Source organism: Fistularia commersonii, chromosome 21 (assembly GCF_037954325.1).
Source record: "Fistularia commersonii isolate RoL2024-O1a breed Wild chromosome 21, RoL_Fcom_v1.0, whole genome shotgun sequence".
Classification (NCBI taxonomy): Eukaryota; Metazoa; Chordata; class Actinopteri; order Syngnathiformes; family Fistulariidae; genus Fistularia; species Fistularia commersonii.
This window is the reverse complement of record NC_141304.1, coordinates 16558011-16584391: the sequence shown is the minus strand read 5'-3', so window position 1 is coordinate 16584391 and position 26381 is coordinate 16558011. Positions and strand designations below refer to the sequence as shown.

Sequence of the window (26381 nt, the reverse complement as noted above, 5' to 3'; positions counted from 1 at the left end):
CCAGATACTCCAGGGAGCACCGGCCTCCAGGACTCCTCAGACAGCAGCAGCTCCGACCACCAGCCTGAGAGACAGCAAACGGCCGGCGGGCTCACACACACACACACACACACCATCCCTGGACCACTGTTTTTGCCCTTGGTGTTTGGAAGGTTCACCGTCAGGCTACTCTTCCATTCACGCACCGCAACCTACGAGCTGCAAAACTGCACGTCTCGCGTGAACACCGGCCGCGGGCGGGTCCGAGCGGCGCTGACCGTCCGCCGCAGCTCTGCAGGTGAGAGGCAGAGATGGCGCGTCTCTTCAAGGAACGCGCCCCCGCAGGATGTGGTCTCCTGAAACGGACCTTCAGCTCCGGCTGAATCCGCGGCACCTTCACTCTGCAGAGCGGGAAAGGAGGCGTTTCCGGGCGGCGGGCTGAGGCTGCTCGGCTTCCGGTGGCTGGCGACCGTCCTGCGGGCCCGCCGTGCTCCACGCGGGGTGCAGCCCGGTGTTGGTTAGGGTTTGGTAACCCCCCCCATCCCCCCCCGCTGACTCAGATCTGCTGCACACATTTGTATATTCAACGTTTCGGCTCCGAGGATGAGTTGGCTTGTCGTGAGTTGAGTCCGCGTCCCCGTTTTGCCGCCACAAATCCCCGAGCGGCAGCCGGGCCGCCCGGGAACAGACTGGCGGCTGGAGGCTTGACGTGCACGGCTGCCGAGCCAGGTGTGCGGCGGGGACACTTCGGACCGCAGGCGGCCGCGACCGGCTCTCACCGCCGGAGAGCACGGTGAACGGCCCCGCCGACGAGCCGCTCGGCCTCGAGGCGGCAAAACATCAGGACGGCAGGAAATCACAAAGGGCCGCTTTGGTTGGTCCGGCAGGAAAAGCGCAATGAATGCGTCACATCCGGGTTTTTTCTCGTTTCCCGATGAAAACGTCAGACTTGACCGAAACCACCGATTGCAGCGGCCGCACCGGGCTACCGGAGGCAGAGCCGCGCCGCCTCTTCATGGGAAGACCAGTCTGACACACACACACACACACACACACACACACACACACACACACACACACACACACACACCTCGGACGTCCGGTCGGTTGTTTTAGACGATTATATTAAAAAAAAAAAAAAAAACGAAACCAACAACCCAAAACGAAGGGACACGAGCAGTCACGTGTGTGATTTCTGTGTTTTTTTAATCCAAAGCAAGCAGACAGTCGATGTGAGGTGGAGCTTTACACACTCCGGGACAGAAAGTTTGTGTCCACAGCGACAATGTGTCGAACAAGAAAATGAAACCGACTGTACAGTGAGTCCCAGGTGCGGTGCAACCGGTGCGCTCTTCCAAAGTGAAAAAAGTGAACCCGGCGGTTCCCGGTGGACGCCGCCGAGGGCGCCCGTCCGGTGCGCCGACGGCTCGCTGCTGGTGTCGGAACCCGCCCTCCGCTTGCACCGGACGCCGCAGGGAGCCCGGAGGGGCGGCTCTTCGCGACAGAACAGACGGACAAATTAAAAAGCGCCGGTCCCGGCGGCGGCTCCGCTCTCCCCGCGGAGAGAAGCGGCCGTCCCACGGAAGGCGCTCCCGTGGACACGGACACGTACAAACACAAACGCGCCTCCTCCGGGAAAGAATAAACAACGTTGGCGAACGGATATGAACACTCACAAGCAAGGTCCTAGGAGGAGTTCGAGCTGACACAAAAACACATCTGCATAGCGTAAAAACCTGAAATATAATCTGGCAATGTTATAGATTGTGAAGCATAACATTGGTAGAAGCCTGAACCGAAGGTAGGGGTTAAAGTCATACGCTGCTTTATCCAGACTCTGTAAGGCCTATGCTCAAATAGCTGTAAGATTCACGAGGAAAAAAAATACAGTATCATTTGGCTCCTACTCTCCTTTGAGCTACATTTCACTTCTTAAACATGGCTTCCTTCTCGGCCCTAGAACTACGTAACCTGAAACTAATGGAGGTTAAGGAAGGAGAGCGGGGCCGCGACTCAGGCGGCGGGTCCGAACGGCACGCCGCCCCTGTGAGCGGCCAGGCCCGCTACTGTGCCGCTGCTCCTCGCTCGTCCCGGCAGCCGAGGCACCGAGTCCTTACATTCCGCCTGTCAGTTCAAAAGATATCCGCTTACGTTGCATGTAGATAAAAGAAAAGCTTCCCTTGCATTTATTTTTGGGATTTAGCCATTTGATTTAACATTCAAAGTGTGTGTGCGAGTGTGTGTGCGTGTGTGTGCGTGTGTGTGCGCGTGTGTGAGTGAGTGAAGGGGGGGGGTTTAGGGTCGAGACACGCCGACTGCTCATTTCTAGTCTTGGTGCTCTCCTGCCACATTCAAGCCTCTCCAGAACACCGGCTGATATCTCGGTGTGGAGATGCAGGCTGCGTCTCCTGCTCCTGGACGCCCCTGCAGGAGGGTCACTGCCGTTAAAAACAGATTAAGATCCTGTCTGCAACAGCAGAGCGGAGGTTTTGTTAAAACGGTTGTGTAATTAAAAAAAAAAGAAAGGAAAAACACTCCTACAAAACATTGTAATTCACCATGAAAAATAAAACACTAACAAAAATACATGCAACGCGACTCGTGTCGACAAGTTATTGCTTCCTTTTTACAATCTGTGTTTGGATGTGCATGCATGCGTCTCAGTGGCTGGCAGACTGCGGCTCAGCAATGGCATTACTGGCTTTCTTTCTCCTTTTCGTGAGCAGTGGATTGGTTGAGTCCTCAATGGTCTTTATCTTGATCTGCTCATAGTCAACCCTCATCGTTGCCAAGGCACTGGTCATTTCCTCCTGCAGAATAAAGACAAGGCACTGGATTGATTTCACGGACGCGCACGGCTCAGAGTTCGGCGTCTGTCGAGAGGAACGCCGTTTCTGCCGAGCGGCCGACGCGCCGCTCCTTCGGGCTTCGTTCCCTCGGAGGCGAGGAGCGGTCTGAGAGACAGGAGCGGTCTGACTCCATCCCCTGCCCGGTGCGACGGGGCCGCCCGGCAGGAAACCACCTGCCGTTTGTCAGATATGATCTCGGACGGCCGTCCGCTCAGCAGATACGCGCGCGTCCTTTGGCCTTCCCGGGCCGACCGGGAGAGGTCCAAAGCGTCTCCCGGCTTCTTTGGAAACCTCCCTGAACCGAGAGCTGTCTGCCAGCGTCTGGGGGAACCTCAGCGGTGGGACGCTTCGCTCGTTGTTTCAGCCCGCGAGCACTGTAAGATGGCGCCCTGAGCAGACACAGCTTCCTCCTTATCCTCCTGATCCCCTCCCGTCAATCCAACCCATCGCGTCATCGTCCAGTGTGAGCAGATCTTATCACACGCACGCACACACACTTTGTAAAACACTTCCTCTCTTGTCAAAGGGGTGTTCGTTGACCGTGACCGTAAGGCGAGGTCTTCTGTCCATTCAAAGCTCGCGCTCTGCGGGTCTGCAATAAAATCAGAAGGACAGAGGTGAACGCCACCCACCTTGACATCCTCCCACGCGTCCTTCTCCTCCTTGAGGACACGGCTGGTGTGAAGCGGGGTCTGGGGAACCTCCATCGATTGCTGGAAAACACACACACACACAGACTTACTCGGCGAGAGGAAAGTCAACCTTCACAGACTGATGTCATAAATGGTGACAGAGCGAGAGAGCGAGAGAGAGAGAGATGGTGGGCGCGTACATTGATCCAGGGATGATTCATAAATTCGGTGATGGTCATCCTTTGGGTCGGCTCCGTCTTCAGGAGGGTTCTGATCAGCTGCTTCGCTGCAAACGAGTGATTTACAGGCTTGAAAACCAAAGATCTCCTTTGCAACCGTGAATAGAACAGCCTGTTTCATGACCTAGCGGGCGCTCGACGGCATCAAAAGCAGTCGTAGTAAGAACTCCCCCCCCGCCCACCCCTACCTGCTCCCCTGGCGCTGGTGGGCGGCAGCCGGCCGCTCACGGGTCACCCATGATGGCTTTATTGCAGAGAATCAATTTCTCCGCGAGGGATTAATAAGGTATAAATTATTATCATTATTATTTTCCGGAACCCAGACTGCTCGGCAGCTTCGCAAAGGCTCTCTGCGGCCCCGTCGGCGCATCCTGAGCTTTGCCGTCCTCGGTTTGGGTAAACCGGCCGTTCTGAATCCGGACTAACACGGTCGCCGACGCGCAGACCGTTTCACAAAGGACGACCGGGAAATAACAATTTACTGCAGGGGAGTTTTTCCTTCGAAGGTCCTCCCTAAAAAAACATACGAGCATACGCCTCTCCACCAGGCATGACACGCCGTCTCAAGTGGTGAGCCGGGAATTTTTCATTCCGCTGAACGAAAGAAAGCCCCAGAGTCGTTTGAGGGTCATGGGAAATGTAGGTGATGGAATATAAAAGACGGCCTTTTACATAGACTCGCAGCGGATTGAGTAATCTGAGACGGAAGTGGGAACTCCAATAAGTCCCTCCGCATGTGAAACGTATGATATAGATCACATAACCGCTGCGCAGCTTCTCTTTTTCGAGAAAAGCCAATGTATTGTACAAGAACTCGGATAGCGTTGAAAAAGAAACTGCGGCGGTTTCATTTTCAGCACTACTCAAAGATGAGCGCGCTTCTTACGGCGGCAGCTGCAGCACACCCGTTGACGCGCTCCTCAGTCAGTCAAACATGAATAGGTTTACCTCGGTGAGGCCATTCGGCTCTTTTCCTGTTACCTCGAGGTCAGCGGAAAATTCGAGCGGGCGGTCGGGTTCGCGCGCGCCTCACCTTCCTCCGACACGTCTGACCACTCGGGATTGGGAAACTCGTACTGGCCCATCCTGATCCTCCTCTTCATCCCGGGGGAAATGGCCAGGCCGTGATTAGAGTAAAAAGGAGGGTAACCACACAACCTGGAGGGGGTCGACACCACCGCGGTTATTGGGACAAAGTCACGGGTGACGAGCCAAAGCAAAAGGTGGACGTGAGGGCTCTGACTTACAGGATATACATGATGACACCCAGAGACCACATGTCACAGGACTTGTCGTATTTTTCCGGGCCCAGAACCTCCGGAGCTGCAAAGACGAGGGCAACGTCACAGACACCTTCAGAACCGCCTGAGAACAGAGCGCGTGACCGCGCGTCCACGAGTCCTTACCAACATAGTAGGGCGTGTAGCACGGAGTCGCCAGAGAGTTGTGTGAAGTGGTTTCTTTGGCGAACCCAAAGTCCGTGAGCTTCAGCAAGGCGTTCGGCCTCTTTGAGGAATACAGCAGATTCTCAGGCTGAAAGGGACAGATGACATCGGTGACTGAGGGCAAAAACACCGGCCTCCTTCTGACGACTTCGAAAAGATCGAGAGCACACCTTGACATCTCTGTGCGCGATGTTGACCGCGTGCAGGTATTGGATGGCCTCTCCGATGCTCTTCATGATGTCCGAAGCCTCTGCGCAGGAGGAGGAGGAATCAAGGGTGAGCGTGGACGGAGTGGCTGTGCTATGGTCACACTATGAAATGCTGCGGTACCTCTCTCCGTGAAGGCCTGGTCTCCTCTGTCCTGGATTCGGCTGAAAAGCTCTCCGCCGTCCATGCTGCACCGGCAAAACCACACATATGACCGAAAACGGTTTTAGTATTTAGCTCCTGCAGCCTACCGTCTACTCCTGTCCTATAGAGTGTCTTAAGGTACAAAGATCTCAGCAGAATGTAACCCGTCGCCTGTCTACGCAATGCGGTTCTAGTGAAAACGGGGACGATGCTACGGCAGAACTGAGCCGAACCCGTAGACCAGAATACTGTTTCAAAGAAGCGAAACGGCAATATCATTTACGATTGACTTTTCAAAGCGTTATAAAGCACCAAGGTGATGCGCTACACAGACCGTCATTTGCCTCCCAGATTTCTTACCGGTTGTATTAGACGCGGCCTAATTGAATAAAACCCGCAGATCCATGCAGAGACTCTCACGGGCTGAGGACGACCTTGGTTTTGGGAAAAGACTGCATGCAGGTAATACGCTTTGCCCCGCCGGGTGCGAGTCTTCCGGCTGGTCACCCCATGCAGTTGCTGAACCACGCGCCGCCTCCATAGAATATGGAAGCAGACTGAGTCAGAACAGCCCTCGAGCGATTGCAGAAATAGCCGCGGCGCCAAAGGGACGCGGAGTCGGCGCGCGGGAACGTACACGCCGCGCCACGACCGAGGAGCGGCTCAACGCCTGGGGTTTCCCAGGGGAGGACGTGCCGAGGGCCGACGGGCAGAGAAGCACGTGAGCTTCTTCTGCCGGTCCGCCCAGTCCCTTTGCGTTGAGCGCCTCTGAACCCAGCCGTGTGTTTGTCTTTGGCGCGTCGGGGTTTTCGGCACAGAAACCTAACTCAACTCAAAGCCGCGTGCATTTTGGCATCGGGCGCCACGGAGCGCCAGCCTTTATTTTCCCTTCCGCGTGGGATCTACGAGCATCGGCCGTCGAACGGCGCCCGGCCTCCGACGTGTTCGCAGAGGTCGCACGTCCCGTACATTGAGTCTGCCGCTCGCCACCGCAGCCGAGCTGTTGCTGAAACCCAGTCTCTGGTAGAAAACTAATGAGTTTCAAAGGCGCGATGCAAACACGGTTTCGACATGACCTCCCCTGTGTCATCTGGTTTGAAGCGTGCGGTTGAATACGGTCGGGGCAGGGGGACACACTCATTATCGTAACTGGGACAAGCCATAACTGTCAAATGCAAAGTTAATGGTTTTTAATCTAAATTCAGCGAAACATAAGAGCTAGTCCACTAACGTTTAGGTTTCATTTAACCATTTTGCTCTGCGTGACTGTTAGTTTCAGATTTAATCATCAAAGTGAATTTTGCTGTGTGTGCGACTTGAAGAACATCCACTCAGACAGCTTGGTGAATGAAGAGCAGAGCCCACAAGGACCGTCTGGCAAATAAACGCCACTGAACCCTTTAGCTTCCCTGTTCGCTCAGGCCGAAGAGGACCATCGCAATTCGATTTGAAATATTCCCCTCTTATCAAACCATCTACCCTGCAGAGCCGCTGCAGAAAGACTGAGCGTCACGCCTGAAAGGGTATTTGAGGTGGTCTAAGGCGGAGATGAACGCTGAGCAACACTTGCTCTGCCTTGGGACGGATTCTTAACTTAAGAACACCAACAACACAGGAGAGTGTGTGTGTGTGTGTGTGTGTGTGTGTGTGTGTGTGTGTGTGTGTGTGTGTGTGTGTGTGTGTGTGTGTGTGTGTAGTCAGTCCAGACTCTGGGTGTGGCCCGTGCATGCATGCATGCATGCACGGGCCATAAGCACCTGGTTCCTCCCAAGACTATGACAACAATATCTCTTTTCAACTGAGGGATATACATATAAAAATATATATATACACACACACACACACATATGATCAATTGTCAGAAGTGAGAGATAATTTCACACATAGAGACATGAGTTGCTTCTCGTTCAGTTGCCGCTCTACCCATCAGAGAGCTGCACTTGTTGAGGCGGAGGAGGCTGGAGTGGCTGACAGCCTGTCTGAGAACCACTCGGTGATACATCGCTGACACCGAGAGGAAACCGCCGCTCCATTAAGAGCGATACTTTTCTTTATTGGCATTTCATGCTGAGCCCGGTGCTTCTCGAGGACCTTCTGCACGAGAGTGTGTAGGCAGACTGGTCCGATATCTCTCTCTGCAGAACGAGGGTAACCACAAGCCCGAAGCGTGCACGTGTGAAAAGATGAGCGCTTGTGGCTTTTTTTAGTGCTGCAGCGTGGAAAATACAAAGGTGAGGAAAATGAACGCAGATCATTTAAGAGAAGTGGGTTATTTTGTTTCACCAGGGACTTACAATAATTTATGCTGCCGAATGTGTCAAAAACACCCGGGGTGGGGGGGGGGGCACTTGTCATTGCCCTTCACTGCACTTTGAGACTTTCACCCGCCGATGCAAATGTGGCCCGGCATACGAACGCTGCCGACTCTCGAGCGGATGATGAGAGTGTCGCGGAGGTGCTTTCGTGGCATGACCTCTTGTCACAACATCCAACCACAACAAGGGCAGATGAGGGCCGGGTGTTTGACGAAAACAGGATTGACCTTTGATCCGGAGCCTCTCCTCTCACACGTTCTAAACAGTAGAAAGCAGGCATCCGTCGCACGCAGAACTCTACCCGTTCGGCCGCCCAAACGTTCGGATACGCTTTATTTTCATGGTCTGTGACTGGAAACGGCTCTGCGTGACTTGACGGAAATATTTTGCACGTTTTAAGAGGGGAGGGGGTTTTAGCGTGTGCCTGTGAACTCACCACTCCATGACAATGAGAAGACACTTCCTGCCTTGGTAAAGGTTCTCGTAGACGTCGATGATGTGCACGATGTTCGCACAAGGTGACGCCCTCCAGTGAAGCTCCACTTCCCTGCGAGCTCGAGCACAGTCCTGCAGCATCTGTGCGGGGCAGACACAGCGGGCGGATCAGTTTCTCCATCACATAAGCACAGCAGAGATAAACGGGTAAGTCAATGTTTACATCTTCTTTGGGCCTTTCGAAGCCCATGGCAGTACGCGCCACCTCCAGGACGCCGCTCATGCACAGCGGGCACAATCTGACAGAGGGCGGCGCTATGCTGCCACCGGCTGGCCGGACAGAGCACCTCCATCCAGACTGCTGGGAACATTGTACGGCCCTGCAGCGCGCCTTAAAATAAAGTGGCGTCAATCAAATCTACACTCCCATTCGTGCTTTTCAATGCTGATTTCTATTGAGCGAGCGGAAGTGAACACTGTTCTTTTGGGAGGAAGAGGGGAGCGGTGGTGTCCCGGTCAGCGCCGGCCCTGGTCATGGTCTCGTGCTGCAGCAGAGTCCTGTTTGTTGTAAATAATACAGCGAATGTCATGGAGATCGTAACTGGAAACGGACTGAACCTCTGACCTCCTACGGTCATAAACGAGCCGCTTGTTAACATAATGGCCTAAAATCCTGAAATATGAGCCGCAGCCCATAAATATGGTGTCCCTATAAGAGAGCAACGCTCCCCCTGAACGGAGCCCCTGGAGCAGTTAGAAAGGCACCGGCAGGCCGGCTTTCGGGTCCTGTTGTTTGTTGTGGGACATGTTTATTCACAGAACGACCATCGAGAGCAGGGGCGGGCCACATTCCTATTTCACTTTTGTGCGCGGGCCGACCACACATCATGGAAATTGAGCGAAATGAAAATTGCAATTTCTATATTTAAATTTGGGGCCATTTTATTTCAACTTTAAAATCATCAATGATCATATAAATGTAGTCCTCCATACAAAATGAAACAAATGGGGAAAAAAAAGTCTCTTAATTCAATATTGATTGAAAATACTTCATTAAAATAGACAAAGGAAATAGTTTGGCGGGCCGGATGTGGCCCGCGGGCCGTAAAATGCCCGGGTCTGTTCCGGAGCCCGTGCACATTTGGTTCGCGGCCCACGCCTCTGGTTACACACCTGTCACGGACTGGACTTGTTTTCAAAGACACACAATTAAAAGAAGGAACATGTGATTATGATGATGGTGATTTTTTTCAGATGCCTGGATCATGGAGGCGGGAGGCGCTGCACCTGCCAGACACACTCGATGCCCTGGGCTGCAACGTGTGCAATGACAAGAAGGTCGGATGCGAGATCACACGAAACCCATCCATCTCCGAGCTCGTCCTTGATATCACCTCCGAAAAGTTACGATTTTTCTCCCCAAATCAGGGACTATGTCTAGCTGCAAATCAATTCCTCTGCGATAAAACGCACCTGTCCGAAAGTAAGCCGAGGCAAATCCCGAGCGACGCGAGCTTTGTTCGCTGCTTTCGCTGCGAGAGCTACAACAAGGCCACGAGCAGAGGCCGAGGGCAAATCGTTGCCAGTCAATGGAAAGAATTTGGCCTTGCCGCTCTGACAATAAGCCGTGGTCTTTCCTTGCTGAGTCGCATTCCAGGGTCTGCCCACGGACGCAGCGGCGTCTCCCTTCCGTCGGGTCCAGCCTGCTGTCGGCTCACTCCCGACGGTCGCTGCATTAGCATGCACGGGAAAAGGAACAGATAGGATCGTTTGACGACGACTACTATTCCCTATGAAGCCTTCACCTTAAGACTTAATGCGGCTGTTTCCTTTCAGTTTTCTCTTCTGAAAGAGGTCAAAGTTGTGCAAAAGTCTTCATGTAAAAAAAAAAAAGGGGGGGGGGCTGAATACAAGTGTGATTTGGATATGTTTTTCTGGGACTGATACTGAAACTACAGAACCCAGACATCTTACGTCGGTGACGTTAACAGACGTAGTGAAACTTTGCTTTGCACGCCGTACGAATGACAGCACGGAATAAAAGGACATTGCTCCGTTGCAAAGTAAATAGAAGATGTTCCTCAAAAACACCCAGGAACATGAGATGTGATTTGGTGATAGGCTGTCCCAATATGGAATACTGGCAGCGCACTGCTCTACATGCGAGAACGTAGAGTTTCTTAAAATGGTATTTGTCCCGGCTAACAGTCGGGAAATCGACACTGATGGAGGATCTAGAGTGAGTTCCGGGTTCAGCCCAGGCGCAGGGGATGGACAGCAGGATCTACTTTAAGTCCTTTCAGCATCAACATCTAGAGAGAAATTGTGTTTTTTAACGTAGTCATCGAAAAGAAAATCGTAAGGTCCTGTTTTTCCACGGCAGGATTTCACCAGGGCTGCCACTCCAACCGGGGAAACAAGCTGCTGTTCTTCTGGGCACATTTCTGTAGGTGCTTTTGGAGTGCGTGCTGAGGTCGGAGCCATGACTTTAAAAGGGGAGTGAAAATCTAAATGTGAACCCGGCAAGCTAAGCACCGGCTCAGCCCAGGGCCGTCAGACATGCTGGTTCATTTGCTTTGGCCCCGTACATATCCCACCGGGAGAACGGGTGCAAGAAAGCTATCCTCTCCTGGCGGTCAGTCGCAATCAATCCGCAGAAAAGTGGTTACAGTGATCAGTTTGACTAGAAAGACCAGAAAAAGGAGATATTGCGGTTGCGGCAGGTTGAGAAAGGATTATGGGGACAAAGGTGAATTCAAACTTTATTCCTCAACTCCAGCACAAAAACTGTCGACGGAACCCATCGAGCCAGAAAACAACGGCGACAGTCGTGTCGGTTGAGAGGCGCCGCCCCTCGAGTCCGGCCACAAGGTTTTATTTCAAGGCTAGAGTTACAACGGGGTGGTCGGATATTGACTGCGGGTGTTTAAGAAGCTCAACGGTGACACCTGTTGGAAAAAATGTGAGCGCAAACAGCAGGTCTTGACATTCAAGCCGCCTCCCGTGATCGCAGGGTAACACCAAGTGGCAGTTTGTCAGCGGACTGGGACAGAAGATGAGGTCGGGGTTTATGTAATACGGCTGGAAGCAGAGCACCGGCGCGGCACAGGTTTCTGCAATTTATTCTTCTATTACATAAGTCACTGATTAAACTTGGCAGGAACGAGTGTGCCTCAATTGTCTTCACATTGAAACGCTGTAAAACAACTTCCTGTACGACGCCGGGAGGTTTTTCAGGAGTTACGACAACTTCCGAACGTGTGTTATTACACGCAGTCGCCAAGAAGTTCGGGGATACTGAAGGATTCGAGAGAGCAGCCTTTCCTTATGCAGTCCCTCGTGCCAGAGGAGCCTGCAGATCGCTCATCGCTGTCAAATACAGAAGCCTTTGAAAACGGTGACAGCCAGTCTGAACTTTGTGACGTTGCCGTAAGAGCGTAAAGGCAGAGGGACTGACGTGCAACTTCTGGGATGCCCGAGTGCTGTTCTTGTCCGTCAGTACCAATGGGATGCCCTTAGCTTCGGACCCTGGAACACAACATTCCTGGTTGGAACCCAGACACCGAACCCCAGACTGCTCCCCCGGCTCGGTGGCTGCCTTCTGCTAATGCTTCATCCACGATGGGTCGAATGTCGCTGATGTTGTGCTATATATATGTATGACTAACTGGATGGGACCAATCAAGGGACGTCTAGTCTGTTAACAAGAAACCAGAATTAGCGCCCTCTACTGGGTAATGCTTAAAATGATATCGTGCGCATCTCGCCCGCACTCGTCCGGAACCAACAGGTCTGTGGAGTTCATGTATGACCTTTTATCGTCACATGCTAACCAACATTCAGATTTCCACGGACGAGTGACAGCACTGAAAAATGAACTGCCAATAAATGCTCTGAAAATATTGCTGGGTCTTTACACCGGTCATCTATTCAATAAAGCAACGAGACCAAGTCGACAACGACCTGACGGACACGCTCTTCTGTGGCCTGGACCGCCGCGGCGCACGTTCGCAACAGGAGATCCTGACCAGCCACTCGATGCCTTTTACAAGGCATAAAAATAACATGGAAGGCAGGCCGAATGACAGGGATTTGTCTGTGCTGTTGGAACGGAGACATGGCTTTTCAGGACAGTTCCAGCAGTAAACTGTCCCAAACTACAGCCCCTTCGACATGGAAAACCTCCAGTCCGGACAGGGCCAGAGCTGCGCTCAGGGAGGGTCGGGGGGACGAAACTGGGATCCTGTGCAAGCACTTCTTTGACTGACACCTGTGGCGACGCTGTAAACACAATAGGCCGCTTAAAGTGACCCTGCTTGCAGTTACACGGCTATGTCGCTGTTTAAGTAGCGAATACTCGGAGATAAATCATCACTCCGCTGAGATGCCACCAAGGCAAAGAAAAAAATGTTCACATTCTTGGCAAAAGGACTGAGAAACATGTAAAACCAACAAGCCCGTCTCCACGAAACATGCAGCAAATTGTGACCAATCCTATGAAATAAACTAGAGCCTAGATTAAGTGAGTTGCTCCACCCCTTGTGGATTCATGAGGTTGTGTATGGACTCTTTGTTTGGCAGCCACCTACACCCTTTCCACTTGGGATGGAGGACGGAGGCCACGCCATCATCCGCCTGGCCGCCGTGCTGCGACGCCATGACCCTTCGCTGACCTAATCACATTCCCAGATAGCAGGTACTGAGTTTTAAAAGCCAATCAACTGAGACAACGGGCTGTCGAATCTTTATCTCACACCTATTAATCCAAGTATTAAGTCTTAATTCTTTGTTGTGTCTTCACTTATCTACATTACCAAGGCAACTTGTGTGATAAGAACACTATGGAATGAGGAAAATCCACATCCGCAGTCGCCCTCCCTCCACGAGCGGGAACTGTCACGTTTTAACGATCGCATCAATCGAAATGATCTGGAAATGCTCCGGGCCCGCTTCCATTTCTATACGTCCGAGCCATGATCAGCAGAGTTTCAGAAAAATGTCACGGCTGATGTGGGAGTTCTGGGTTTTCTTTTGGCTTGAAAATGAACACTTCTGATGCAGTTCCCTAGCAGACAAAACCAACCCGCAGTGAGGGTTCCTTGCATTCTCCTGAAAAGTAAATAAAACAGAGTACTATCACAGAGTGGTCGGTGACAGCGACATGCCTTCGTTGCGGAGCTCTTGTTGTGTACAACAAGTTGTGAGCCAAAGAGATCATTGTCGACTTCAGGAAGAACCAGCCCGGCTCCGCCCCACTTATCATCAACATGGCCGTGGAGGAGGTCAGCGGCACGAAGTTCCCGGTGGGGGCGACCACCCTCGACTGGAGCAGCAAGACGGCATCCTGACCCACTGCATCTCTGTGTGGAGGCTGCAGGACCTCCCACTGGAAACAGTGGAGGAGAGTGGTGAGAAGGTCATCTGGACCTCTCTCCCCTCCATCCCATCCAGGACAGGAAGACCTGCAGTAAGGACTGTTTACCCTGCTGGCCTCTGGAGAGGCGCCGCAGTATTCCTTGCAGGACCGCCCACTTCTGGCAGATTTTCCTCCCCCAGGCCATCAGAATGTTGAACCGTTAAATGCAAATGCTTGATTAGGGACAGTACTCACGGCTTCTGGACATAAAATGCAATACTGATCTTTTAAACAAAACAAAAAAAGATACATCTGCTGTGGACATTTCCTGCCATTACTGTTGAACATTCTCACTGTTCAGCCACATCCCTTCTAATGAATACTTGTGCATCAGATATCCATTGATTTACTGAAATACAGGAAGCATAATTATGCAAATTCCACTGGCGTGACATTTGTCTTCACGCCACTTTGAACACAACCAGCTGCAGCCATGATACACCGGGCTACCTCCGAACCGCACAATACTCACTGTTCACCTGCACATTTGGCTTAGTTGTATTACAACTTATCTATTTATTTATAAACCCTAATATGCATATTTCACTGCTGCACTGCCGCAGAACCGCTGCCGTTCACTGTTGTAAATATGTACTTTGCAGTGAAAAGTTACACCTTACCTACTTGCACTTTAAGAATAAGAACAACTTTATTTATCCCGAAGGAAATCGTTGTACCAGAGTTTCAAGTAACATAACAATAATAAATAATAGTAGGAAATTGTAATAACAGTAAAAAAAAAAAAAAAAAAAAAGGAGGGGGAATAAGAAATACAAATAAAACTATAAAGTGTCAAAGTCAAGGCTATAAAGTGTTTACGGTGTTTTCTATCCAGATACTGTGAAGATGTTGCCTACACAAACACATTTTCGTTCTGTGCACACTTGCTGCATTCAGAAAGGCAAAGTCTGAGTAAAAGTCATCGGAGAGCAACGCCACGAATGGTGCTTTTCCACGGCGCTGTTCCAGCACAACTGGGTTCACCCGACTCGCTCTGGATGCTTTTCCATTACTTCAGAATACTTCCTCAATGCTGGCGGGGTTGTCGTAGCATGGCGGCGCCAAACTGCAGTCAAGAGGTTTTATAACCAACACACACACGCAAAGGAAGGCATGGAGGAGAGAGTAGTTGCTGCCTGGTCTGTGTGGCTTTGTCACACACAAAGCAGGAGAAGGCTGCAGGAACCACAGCAGCCACGCTATAATGTTGCACTTTTGCTGTTAAAACGTAAGTTCATTAATATACGGCAGGTCTGATCCTTCCGTCCAGCGCTCCAAGACAGCATTGTCTTGCCTATCGGTGACCGGCAGTCTGTGGACGTCATGTTTCAGTATCGGCTCGGCTCACTCGGAGCCTCCCGAGTGGAGGTACTAAAATAGTAACGGGTAGCAAGTACTCTTCCTGGTGCAAATGCACACAGAACCGAGTCCGATCCAACGGGATCAGCATGGTGGGAGTCCACCGTAAGGTTACCTACAACCCACAGCGTGCGGTCAGCAGAATTTTCCCACTCTATGCTAAAGTTCACCCGACAGCAGGTTTTATCATGTCAGAAAAACTGAGACCCCTTTCCACAACCCCGAAGGGCCTTCTCTGGGAAAATCCTCACCAACGTAGTTATCAGCAGCTGTCTTGGATTTTTTTTTTTGCCCGAGTATACAGGAGAAGCGGACGTCTCTGCTTTGGGGAGGGGCAGCATAAGCCCCGCTTGAAGTGGAAAACCTGTTTTCCATTTGTTCAAATGTCCCGAATCATATAGAACTGACCAAATCAATGTTTCTCCAAGCTTTATTGGTCAGTAAATGCAACAGAGAAGCAGACTGCTTTTTGTTAATTCAATTTCAAGCGCTACTGGCAAGGCTCAAGATACAGGATGCCACATTGTCCAGGGCCCGATAAAAATCCTGGCAATGTCAAAGTGAAGGCTAATAAAATAAATCTCCCATCAAATATTATGCGGACCAAACAATTCTTGAAGTAACAAGTGGACCACACACTCAATGCACACTGGAAAGGGCATCCCGTTGATTCGACAGCATGAAACAGAACCGGAGCTGTGGACCTCACAGCAGCCACAGCTGCAGCGCTGAAACCAGACAAAACCTGCAAGCATTAACGTTACCGGTTCATGTCGCGGTTCTATGTCGACGGCAACCTTTGTTGGCTTTCTGACTCCGAGTCAGCGGCAGATGTCTACAATCAAAAGTGTGGACTGAACGACGGGTTCTTACGGTTCCATGTGCAGAAGCTTCTTTGGCCGGTCATGAATCTTCTCCAGATTCAGTGTTTTCATTCCCAAATGTACTTACGGCCTTGCAATTCTATCACCACGGAAATGTGTTACTCAAATAAATAACAAATGTATGCAACGGATTAGAAAAAATAAAATAAAAAAATCTTCCCTCACGCGCCGAACATTTCACTCACTTCCAACACCAGCTTAGATTTGTGCACCGATGAGAACACAAACCCTCCTCGAGTTGTTGGGACAAAACTGCACCGCTCCCCTTCTTCTGTTTGCCATTTGGGCTAAACAGAGGGATTTGTGGGGGGGCGGGGGGGCAGATGGGCACACAATGCACTTCCTGAAGCAAATACAAAGACTCCTGAGCCCTGGCAGAAGAGTGGGGGTGGAACAAGGGTTAACTGGAAAAGAACCCGGTCTCCATCTGCCACGTGTGAGCAGAGATGCAAAGCAGAGGTTGTCGTGATCTTCTTGAATACGTCTGTTCACATCACTGTATCCACATCAGGGTCCAGTGGGAGTTTAGGGAAAAATAAGAGTTTATCCTTTATTAATCCCTCGTGGGGAAGCAGGGGAGCAGTCAGGGCTTCAGTGTCCTGCTCGACAACTCTTGGACACACTAGGAGGAGCCGGGAATCCAACCAGGAATGTTCGCTTCCAAAGACGATCGCTTGATCTCCTGCACCCCCCCCCACCCCAAATAAAAAACCAAGACAAACAAAAACAAAAAAAACAAGTGGGTGTTTTACATTTAAAGGTAAATGAATCCACACTAGATAGAACATCTCCTCTTGGAGCCAAGCAGTTCCACCTGGAGATGCTGGTGCGGCTTGTTCTCCGTAAGCTTAGGCTGCATGCCATGTTAAATAGTTTGGTGCTGTTCCACAATGCACGGAGTTCACATCCCCACAATTTTTAGATATCAGCATCTGTAGATGATGATGCGGTCACTGCCAATTGTCTGACCTTACATGTGATGCGCACAATTTAGCATGTTTAACATAATTATATGGCAGTCTTTGCTGTCCTGTTAGCATTCAGAAGGAATCTCTCACACACACACACACACACACACACACACACACACACACACACACACACACACACACACACACACACACACACACACACACACAGCAGACGTGTACGTTCCTCAGTCTATAAGAGGGGAGAGAACCATTTCCTGTTGTGAGCGTACCATAAGTAGAGTCACCAAATGTGATTAAGCATAACTAGTTCTACTACCTGAGTGGTGGATGGCAACTACTAAAGTGTATCAACAACCCAGACTAGTTTCTTCAACATCACACTGCCATCCTTCTGGATGGGCTTCTGTGAAAGCACTGAAAAGTATAGGCCCAAGGTGAACCATGGTGATACCACCTCTACCACACGTCAAGTGTCACGCAGCTTGAGAGCGGGTGGATTAACATCAAAATGACCCGAACGGACCGACCGCAGAGCATCTTTGCTCTAATCTGCAGGGGGGAATTACCACAGGAACTCGGACGGAGCTCCGAGGACTGCTCGTTAAGTCACAGAGATCATCGAAACACCAGAAAATCCTCAATATGAATGAGTGCTGTAGCCAGACTGAGTCATGGAAAAATAAGATTTGAGTGATACTACGATTTCCACCCACTCTCTCTTCCTCCACGCAGGTCTGAAAATTAAAAAAACAACAAATGCTCTCTGAGTATCCAGCGCTTTCACCACATTGGCGTTTCAAAGCACTTCACACTAGATTTCATTCACACACACATACACACACACGGTGGCAGAGCAGCCGTGCAAGGTGCTAACCAGACCATCAGGGGCAACTGGGGCAGTTAAACTGTCTTGCCAGGGACGCCTGGGCCCGAGATGGGTGGAGGAGATCTAACCGCCAACCTTCCCATTGAAGGACGCCGGCTGAAGCCCAGCCAGGTGATAGTAGCAAGAGGAGCGACGTGACCTCCAGAAGGCGTATACCATTTAGTGTCCGTTGCTGAACTTAGTGCTGAGTGTGTGAAACACAACCAGAATACAGGAAGTGGTCAATGCTGTTCAGTTGCTCACAAAAAGCCACAGTGACAACTTACATAGAAAGTGGAAGAATTGCTCCGAAAGAAGAACACTGGGCCAGAGATGATCAGAGACCTGTGAATCTTTTTTATGAATGAAAGTTTTTTCTTACGGGTCCCACTCCTACCACTTGACATTTTGTACAGCGCTTTGAAGAAAAGTGCTGTCTTATCTTTGTGATTTTCAGTGATACCGGCAAGGATTAAGTGAGACAGTACTTGAAGACAAAGGAAGGAGTGCCGACTAAAAGGCCTCCTTCCTTCCTCTTTGCTTCCTTTGGCTCACCATCTGCATACGGCAGTGTAGCGCGACCCTCCCCTGTACGACACTCACACTCACACTCACACACACACACACACACACACTCACACTCACACTCACACTCACACTCACACTCACACACACACTCTCACACACACACACACACACACACACACACACACACACACACACACACTCACACACACACACACACACACACACACACACACACACACACACACACACACACACACACACACACACACACACACACACACACACACACACACACACACACACACACACACACAGCTGCATCTAGTTCACTCTGTCATCCCAAACAGCGAGGAAGTGCAACCCCCACACACACACACACAAAACGTGTTGACAATGACACTCCTCTGACTGCCGTCTGGATGAACACCAGTCACACGATGACTCATTGTACCGGTACCTGAATGTAAACTTGGGCCAAAGGCCCGCCCTGTCAATATTACAGAATCGCATAGCACACGTGCACGGGTCCGCTGCTCCACCTGTGCACCAGGGCCTGACTCACGGGGGACGACTGGCGACGCCTGGCTCGAGACCCGACCCAGGTAGACTCGACCAGTCTCCCAACGACACGCAGCTACTGGAGAAATTAAAGAAGGATGTTGACTTGACAAGCGACGTCAGCTTCAAACAATGACGGGTTTCAGAGAAAGTCATTCAGAACTTGAAGAACTGAAGTGGTTGTTAATCATTTTCTATTGCAGATGAAAAGGGGATGTTGATGAATATCTTGAGGTTTCTTAAGAATGAGACGATATCTAGGTTTGTGATCATTTAACATCCTCAGCGTTGGTGTGTGTGTGTGTGTGTGTGTGCGGGCACGCGCAAACACAGAATACGTATGGAAACACGTCGTGAAGGCCAAAGGCAGCATGACATTGTGAGCTTCACGGACTCGGGTCGGACGGGTCGGACGTCCCGGTGCAACTCCACTCCTGCAGTGACCTATGTTGGTGGATGAGCCAATCAGCAAAGCAAACAGATAAACCGCTGCTTTCTGACGGTCTAGCGTGATGTTTGGCAGAATCAGTTTCTGCACTTCATATCAGTGTCCTCAGGGAAAGAGATGGACATCAAATGTGAGCGAATGTGAACTAATAGCAATCATCTATCCTGCCATCCATCAGCTATGTAGCTCCCACCATCAGGACACAGTGGCGGGTCAGACCTAGAGCTCTGGGGCTTTAGACCACAGACACTCAGTAACCGGGGCTTGACCTGCACCATGCACTGAAAGGGGTACAAATCCACAGGTGCTTGACGCCCTCATCCGGTCGGCGTCATGAGGGCCGTGCTGTGGTTGTGCCGATAAATGCGGAGGGCGCTTGGGAAGCGAGGTGTGGGAGAGAGTTCAGATGCAAACCGGCGCTTGACGCCACAGGTGCCTCAGCACAGAGTTCACAGTGACTTCTTCAAGTGCCCGGATGTGGATCAGGACACCACCATCCCGGTCGCTTGACTTTTTCCCCACTCTTTGTATTCAAAGCTCAACGTGTTCCACATGGAAGTGTGTAAACCTGTGCTGGTTGGAGGTCTCTCGTCACCGTTTACCAGCTTTTCAGGAAAAGAAGTGGCGGCGACAGCGAGAGGCAAAGTGCTCTGCTGTGGGAGGCAGACGGAGCGGTGCCCGTGGACGGGAAACAACCATGTACCGACCGCGGGGGCGCCATGAAGAACACGTCCAAGGAAGGGTAAGGTCGTCCCTAAGACACCTTAAACACCTGGCGACGGCAGGGCTGGACCACGATGACATTTCACTGCCGCCTAATTCGTGCACGTGGATATCGGGGTCACAAACCAGTGTTGTCTTCGAGCCAAAACTACAGCGGGGAACCAAAAGCGGTTCTGAATTTTATCCGATAAGAAATCGGGCCGGTGATGGGAACCGATAAGACATGGGTTTTCGATCGAGCTCTACTTCTCCTTGATATTGGGTAGTTTCATGCATGGTGACAGGCAACATTGACAAAAATCAAGGCTAGCTCTAAGTTTCATGGCAGCTAACTCGAATGAGACCAGTGGCCGGCATGCCGATATGATTTTGAATCCATAGGATATGAATCCACAGGGGATTCAAGCAGGTTCATACGAGCTACAGCTTGTAAAGTTGAGAAAAAGTGAAATAACAAGACCCTTAAAATGACACAACAGAGAAACCTCCTGCAATTATTTCTCTATTTTGTCAAAACCACACAGTCAAACGGCAATACCTGGATTCCCAGAGGGACGGCAGTGGTGTTCAGTACGATCCCCGGTGCCTCTGCGAGCGTTTCTTTTTACACAATCCCACACCAGGTGTAAACAGGACCCTCCAGATTCTACATAGATTCATTTGCTGTTTGATTGCAGGCCCCGGGCCCGTGGAACGCAGCGGCGCTCTATCTTTCCAGACAAAGTCCACCGCTCGTAAGAGAGTTCAAAGAATAGCAGCGACCTTGAGCACTGCACACACAGATGGCCTGACGAGATAAAAATACACGACTTGACTACACAGGGCAAAATAAAAACTCCCGAGCTCAGCCAGTGTGCGTGTGTGTGTGTGTGTGTGTGTGTGTCTGCGCTGGTGGGATTATGACGGAGCGATTGAAGTTGAATTTCAGCTACCGGGCCCACCGTTTCCAAGTTATGAATCACTTGACGGAGACTTTGCGCAACAGACTGAATAGAAGTGGCGCTCCAACCCCCTTGGGAAAGAAAAGAAAAGTACAGCGATTGAGCCGGCGGCTGCAGTGACAGGGCCTTCGACTTTGACCGAGAAGGAGAACTTCTCTCTGGCAGCAGTTCCTGATACTGCAGTATCACATTACAACACGAGCATTCACAGGATGTGGAGACTTCCTAATTTTAAATCCATTGCACAATTACAAATGACGCCTCCGGCGTGAGCGGCTCGAGGAAGGACGTTCGCCGGAGAAGGTCTTGTGAAAACATTTCCATCGGTGCCGGTTGAAGAACGGGCAGCTGACCCCAGAGCGGTTCTTCCCTGGTGAAGAAACCCTGCCGGCCCTCGCTCTCGGCGAGAACGTCGAAGGAGGCTCCACTTCCTACAGGACACATTTAGAAACACGGAACTCGGAAACAGCGGCACCGGCCCGGCCCGGCTTCTTAATGAGACCAGAGACCTTCCGAGAGGCCGCGGGGACTCTCGGGGGCAGAGGCCCATCACAGAGAGCTGCTTGTTTTCAGGGTCCGGCGGCCAAATGACCAAGAAAATCGGAAAATGTCCACATTTAAGAATCCGTGACTCCTCTACATACTTGTTGGAGGAAAACAGTTTTCAATCAATCGATTTTCTGCAGAGCCGTTCCCGGGCTCCTCGACCCCCCCCAGAGACCCAGCACCCCCCAGGAAGCAGCAGGTTCTCCAAGACACAACCAGGAAGCTGCCCACACCTCAGCCCCGGCCCGCCCAGAAGCACCCACCTTCAGGGCGTACTTGTCCGAGGTCTTCCGCTGGAAGATCTCCAGCACCTTGCCGTTGATGCCCAGCCCCAGCACATGGCTGGTCACCTTGTAGTCGTCGGTGATGGCGTTCTTCTTGATCTGCAGCGAAGGTCTGCTGTGGAAGGGCAGGAACTGGCCCGCGGGGTTCTGCGGCGCGCCGGGGTTCTGCTGGCCCGCCGGGCTGGGGAAGAGCGGCTGGTTCTGGGCGTTGGACAGCATGGTGCCGGCCGGGCGAGGCTCCGGACCCTCCTCCCGCTGTCCTCTGCGAGGCTCGGCCGGAGACGCTGGCCTTCGACGAGCGGCCTTTCCGCGGGCGGCGGAAAAGCCCGGGGCGGAGGGGGGAGACGCGGCGGCCGCCTCTCGCCGACGCTACAGGTGGTCGAAGCCGCTGGCGTTTCCGCTAAAAAAGGCGAATTATGGCGCCGGCTCGACCTTCGCGAGGCGGGTGCTAACCTCAGCTAGCAGTTAGCGCCTCCATGGCCGCCGGCGGCCGCCGGTTCCTCCGAGAGCCACGGCAACTTTCACGGACGTCCCGCTACAAAGGCTCCGGCCGCGGGCTCCCGGGCGGCCGACGCCGAGCCCCAGACGGCGGGACGTCGAAACCTCGACGGGAAAGAGACACAAAGACGCGGCGGACGGGTTTGGGACGGGCGGCGGACGGTCGGCGGCGAGCCAGGCTGTGGTTTCCCCGAAGAACAGGCTCCCTGCCGGAGCTCCGGAGCCGCTCAGACTGACGTCAGCGGCGGAGGGGGGGGGGGTCTTAAAGGGGCCGCGGCCCCGTAGGACGACACACACACACACACAGACACACACGCACACACACACACGCACACACGCACACACACACAAACAAACACACACTCAAAACACACACACACACACACACACAAAACACACAAACACACGCAAACACACACACACACACACGCAAACACACACACACACACTACACGCAACACACAGACACATACACACACACACAAAACACACACACACACACAAAACACACACGCACACACACGCAAACACACACACACACACACACTACACGCAACACACACACACACACAAACACACTACACGCAACACACACACACACACACACACACACACACACACACACACACACACACACACACACACAAAACACGACACACACAAAACACGACACACACACAAACTACACACAATGCACACACACACACTCTCTACACGCAAAACAAACAACACTGACACACACAACAACCCTCCAGCACAGACAGGGACAACAACACAACTCCAGCATCACAGACACAACAGTGACATAAACCTCACAATACAGACGGCACAGACACAACACGCACAACACCGACACGACAGTGACGCTATCGAGACCAATAACACGGACACGAGCTACATAAACCTAACGATGCAGACGATTCAGACAAAACGTGGTCACAAATATCACCGACACAACACACGACCAACGGCACACACACACCGACGCCATGTCCTCACGACACGGGCCGACACGCCGCCGCCAGCAGGGCAACACGCAGTATCGTCGCGGCACCGACGCACACTGACCGACGGCGCGACGACACGGTATCCTCGGCTGACCGACACGGGCCGGACACCGCGGACACGGACCCGGGCGGAGGGTCGAGGCCGCGGAGGCTGAAGAGTCTCCCATGTTTGCTTCCTGGAATCGTGCGGTCCTTCTCAGCGGTCCTTCTCAGCGGTCCTTCTCAGCGGTCCTTCTCAGCGGTCCTTCTCAGCGGTCCTTCTCAGCGGTCCTTCTCAGCGGTCCTTCTCAGCGGTCCTTCTCTTCTCTCCTTCCCGCCGATTCCATCCTGTCAGCTGTGGGTTCAGAATGAGCTTCCCCGCCTTCCACCTCCCGACTCTTACCGTCTGGTTCGCGCCTCCGTCGGCCGAAGTTAGCGCTCCGCTTTGTTTCTATTTTGTTGAATTATTCCGAGCTAAGTTGCATCGCCACATTACAGATTGTATTGTAATCAGCATCGTCATGTACGTCGCAGAGACTGTTCTTGCCGGGGTATCGCCAGGTGCCTCTGGATGTGAAAGAAGATCACAAGGTCTACAAGATGCAGAGTGCTTATTGTCCTACACACAGTCTGGAAAGGTGTTTCCCGGCACAATGAAATTCTCACGCTGCCGTCCGCTGTGCATCCAGATATGTGAGACAAACGCACTGTGGCGATCGTGAGGGAACCCTCGGCGTCCGCACGAACGTGGGCAGTATGAGAGAACGTCAACAGCGCTGGTCGATGTGCAGGTTCGAGGCGAGCGCACGTGCGCAGCCGAGCGCGGCACTGGCAGAACGCGGTCATGGACTCCTATCATCTGTTCGGGAGTCTGACGGCAGTTGGGTCCTCGCCGTCCGCGTGGCGTTGGGAGGCCGGGTGAGGCCCTCACCCAGGTATTTGAAGCTGCTCGCCCTCTCGGCCTCACAAACAACCGACGAGGTCTCCTCTCCTTCCTCGTGTCCACTATCTCCTTCTCCCTCACCTCGTCCTCGTCCAGGGTGAGGTGGTTGTCCTCAGACCGCGGCACCAAAGCGGCCGCCTCGCGACCGAGGCGACGCGTCCTATTGCTGCCGTGTCATCCGTGAACTTCGGGATGATGCTGTGATCGACACGGCCGTGGAGGACGGGGCCGAGGACGCATCCCCGAGGAGGGATCGCGTTTACGACGACGTCGGCCGAAGTCCTACGACCTATCCTGACGGACGGGAGGTCCGGGAGGTCGCAGAGGGTTGGACGCAGCCCGAAGGCGGACAATCTGCGTGTGTTTGTGGGGCCGAACGTATTGAAGGCTGTGGTCCACAAAGAGCATCCTGACGGAGGAGTCTTTGTTTTCTAGTTGTAGGAGAAGGAATGATGGAGGGTGGCGGCTGAGGCGTCCGAGGTGGACCTGCTGAGCCGCGATGCAAATTGCAGGGAGTTCGGGTCGTCTGGAATGTTGGTCTGAACGTGGGCCAGCACCGCTCTCCCCTAACACAGTTGGGGTGAGTGCAGCCGGCCCGCCGTCAGTCAGGCGGGTCTCAGGAAGGGGGACCGCGGCATCGTTCTTGAAGCGGGGAGACGGCGCTCTGGCCGAGGGAGAGGTCCAAGACGGCGGTGAGAACATCCGCCGGCTCGGCGGCACGCGCTCTGAGGGACGCCTTCTGGTCGATCCTTCTCACAGGTCTGCGGACCTGGTCTGATGGAAATGCTGGTTGAGAGGAGCGACGAGACCAGACATTTGGCCCCGATGGCCGGCAACCTTCACCTTGATCAGCTCTACCGGCCGTGTGTGTGTGTGGAAGTAGGATTCATTCTTAGGAATAACTCATGTAGCACAGAAGCTGACGGCGGCGGGGACGAACCCCTAATTCCTTGTTTTGCATCGACAGCTGCTTCTCCTGGATGGATGTGATCTCGCGGTGAAGAGTCGTCTCTTTTCTCAAAGGGTTGAACACGGGGCCGCTGTTACTACGGCGCTAAAAATAATCCCCGCAGATCGAACCTCAGACCGCTTCGATCTGCGTCCGACGCAGGGATGTCCAATGGAACAGGAGGATGACACCAGGCCAAAGTAGTTCTGCCGCTTGCGGTGTGTGACATCTCGTCTGCGCGTCCTCAGGCTTCACTGAACGAGAGGCCGGACGCCATCGAGCGAAGCCTTCTTTCAGCGTTTCCCGGGAGCCGGACCGCTGTTTGTCTGAGGGAGGTTCCATGGAGCCCCTGCAGCTCCCGCAGCTCCCGCAGCTCCCGCAGCTCCTGCTGACGCCGGCTCGACCAGGGGGCCTCCGCGCTGCAACCAGATGTTCCACATTTGTCCACGAGATGGCGCACAAATCCCATTTTGACTGAACGGATCGGTGCCCCGGCAGATCTTCAGCCATACAGGCCCTCCAGAGCCTGTGAGGGGTCTTCCTCCGCCCGCGGCTGAAGACCCCTGCAAACAGGAGGGCAGCCTCATACGGGATATGCGAAGGCCTCATTCAGTCTCCAGAGGCGTCTCGTCTGCCGTCCCCTCAGATGTGGGGAAAATGGAAAATGTCCTTCAGGACACGCAGGCTGCCGCGCAGCGACGCACGACTATTCACGGGGCGTCTGAAACGGGAGAGTGTCTGCGCCGTTATGCTGATGAATTCACACAAGCCTCAGAGTCGGGGTGACTCTGGCTCGCTCCGGGCGGCTCTCAGCCGTCCCAGCCACGCCTTTTCCCCGCTGAAAGCAGAATAGTATTTTCACGAGAGCCGCACATGAATCGTTCCTTTGTGAAAGCGACGGGTTTCTCCGCCTGTTCCTGAGAGCGGGGGTGCAGCCACGGGGTCGGAGGGTCTCTTTTCGCCTCTCCTTCCCAGAATGCTCCCCGACTCGCTCTCCCGTTTCACCGCACCTCTTTTAACTTCCTGACAGGAAGGAAACCTCAGGGGCAGGAGGTGCATCTCCCTCCACCTTCTGTTCTTCATTAGTGTGCAAAAGTCAACGTGCGAGTGAGTTTGGATGGGTTATTTCAGGCTGGCTGGAACTCGTCTTTCTCAGAACAATCCTCCACAGCCGCCCGGGGCCGAAACCCAAGCCGGCTCTGGATATAGACCCGTGGTCAGCACTGGCTCCCATATAGGATTGTAGCACCTGGGCATTTGCAAGCCTCCTGCCCAA

At 52.7% G+C, this 26381-nt stretch overlaps 1 protein-coding gene across 1 annotated transcript; it reads right to left on the bottom strand.

Moving 5' to 3' along the window:
* Nucleotides 1-1169: 1169 nt before the first annotated feature.
* On the bottom strand, nucleotides 1170-22468 carry mapkapk2a (MAPK activated protein kinase 2a). The gene is made up of 10 exons (XM_086168449.1): nucleotides 21709-22468; nucleotides 8247-8386; nucleotides 5475-5539; nucleotides 5315-5394; nucleotides 5106-5232; nucleotides 4947-5022; nucleotides 4733-4857; nucleotides 3661-3746; nucleotides 3461-3541; nucleotides 1170-2789 (listed from the first exon to the last, which is right to left on the bottom strand). The coding sequence occupies exons 1-10, from the start codon at nucleotides 21946-21948 to the stop codon at nucleotides 2640-2642; spliced, it is 1170 nt and encodes a 389-aa protein (XP_086024575.1). The 5' UTR covers nucleotides 21949-22468; the 3' UTR covers nucleotides 1170-2639.
* Between the last annotated feature and the right edge of the window lie 3913 nt (nucleotides 22469-26381).

Bases quoted from the DNA above. Each gene is read 5' to 3' on its own strand.
- mapkapk2a (XM_086168449.1), bottom strand. From the start codon at position 21,948: ATGCTGTCCAACGCCCAGAACCAGCCGCTCTTCCCCAGCCCGGCGGGC. The intron at 5,233-5,314 runs GTGTGCTCTCGA...TGTCCCTTTCAG, and splicing joins TCGCGCACAGAGATGTCAAG to CCTGAGAATCTGCTGTATTC. The intron at 4,858-4,946 runs GTAAGTCAGAGC...GACCCCCTCCAG, and splicing joins GGTGTCATCATGTATATCCT to GTTGTGTGGTTACCCTCCTT.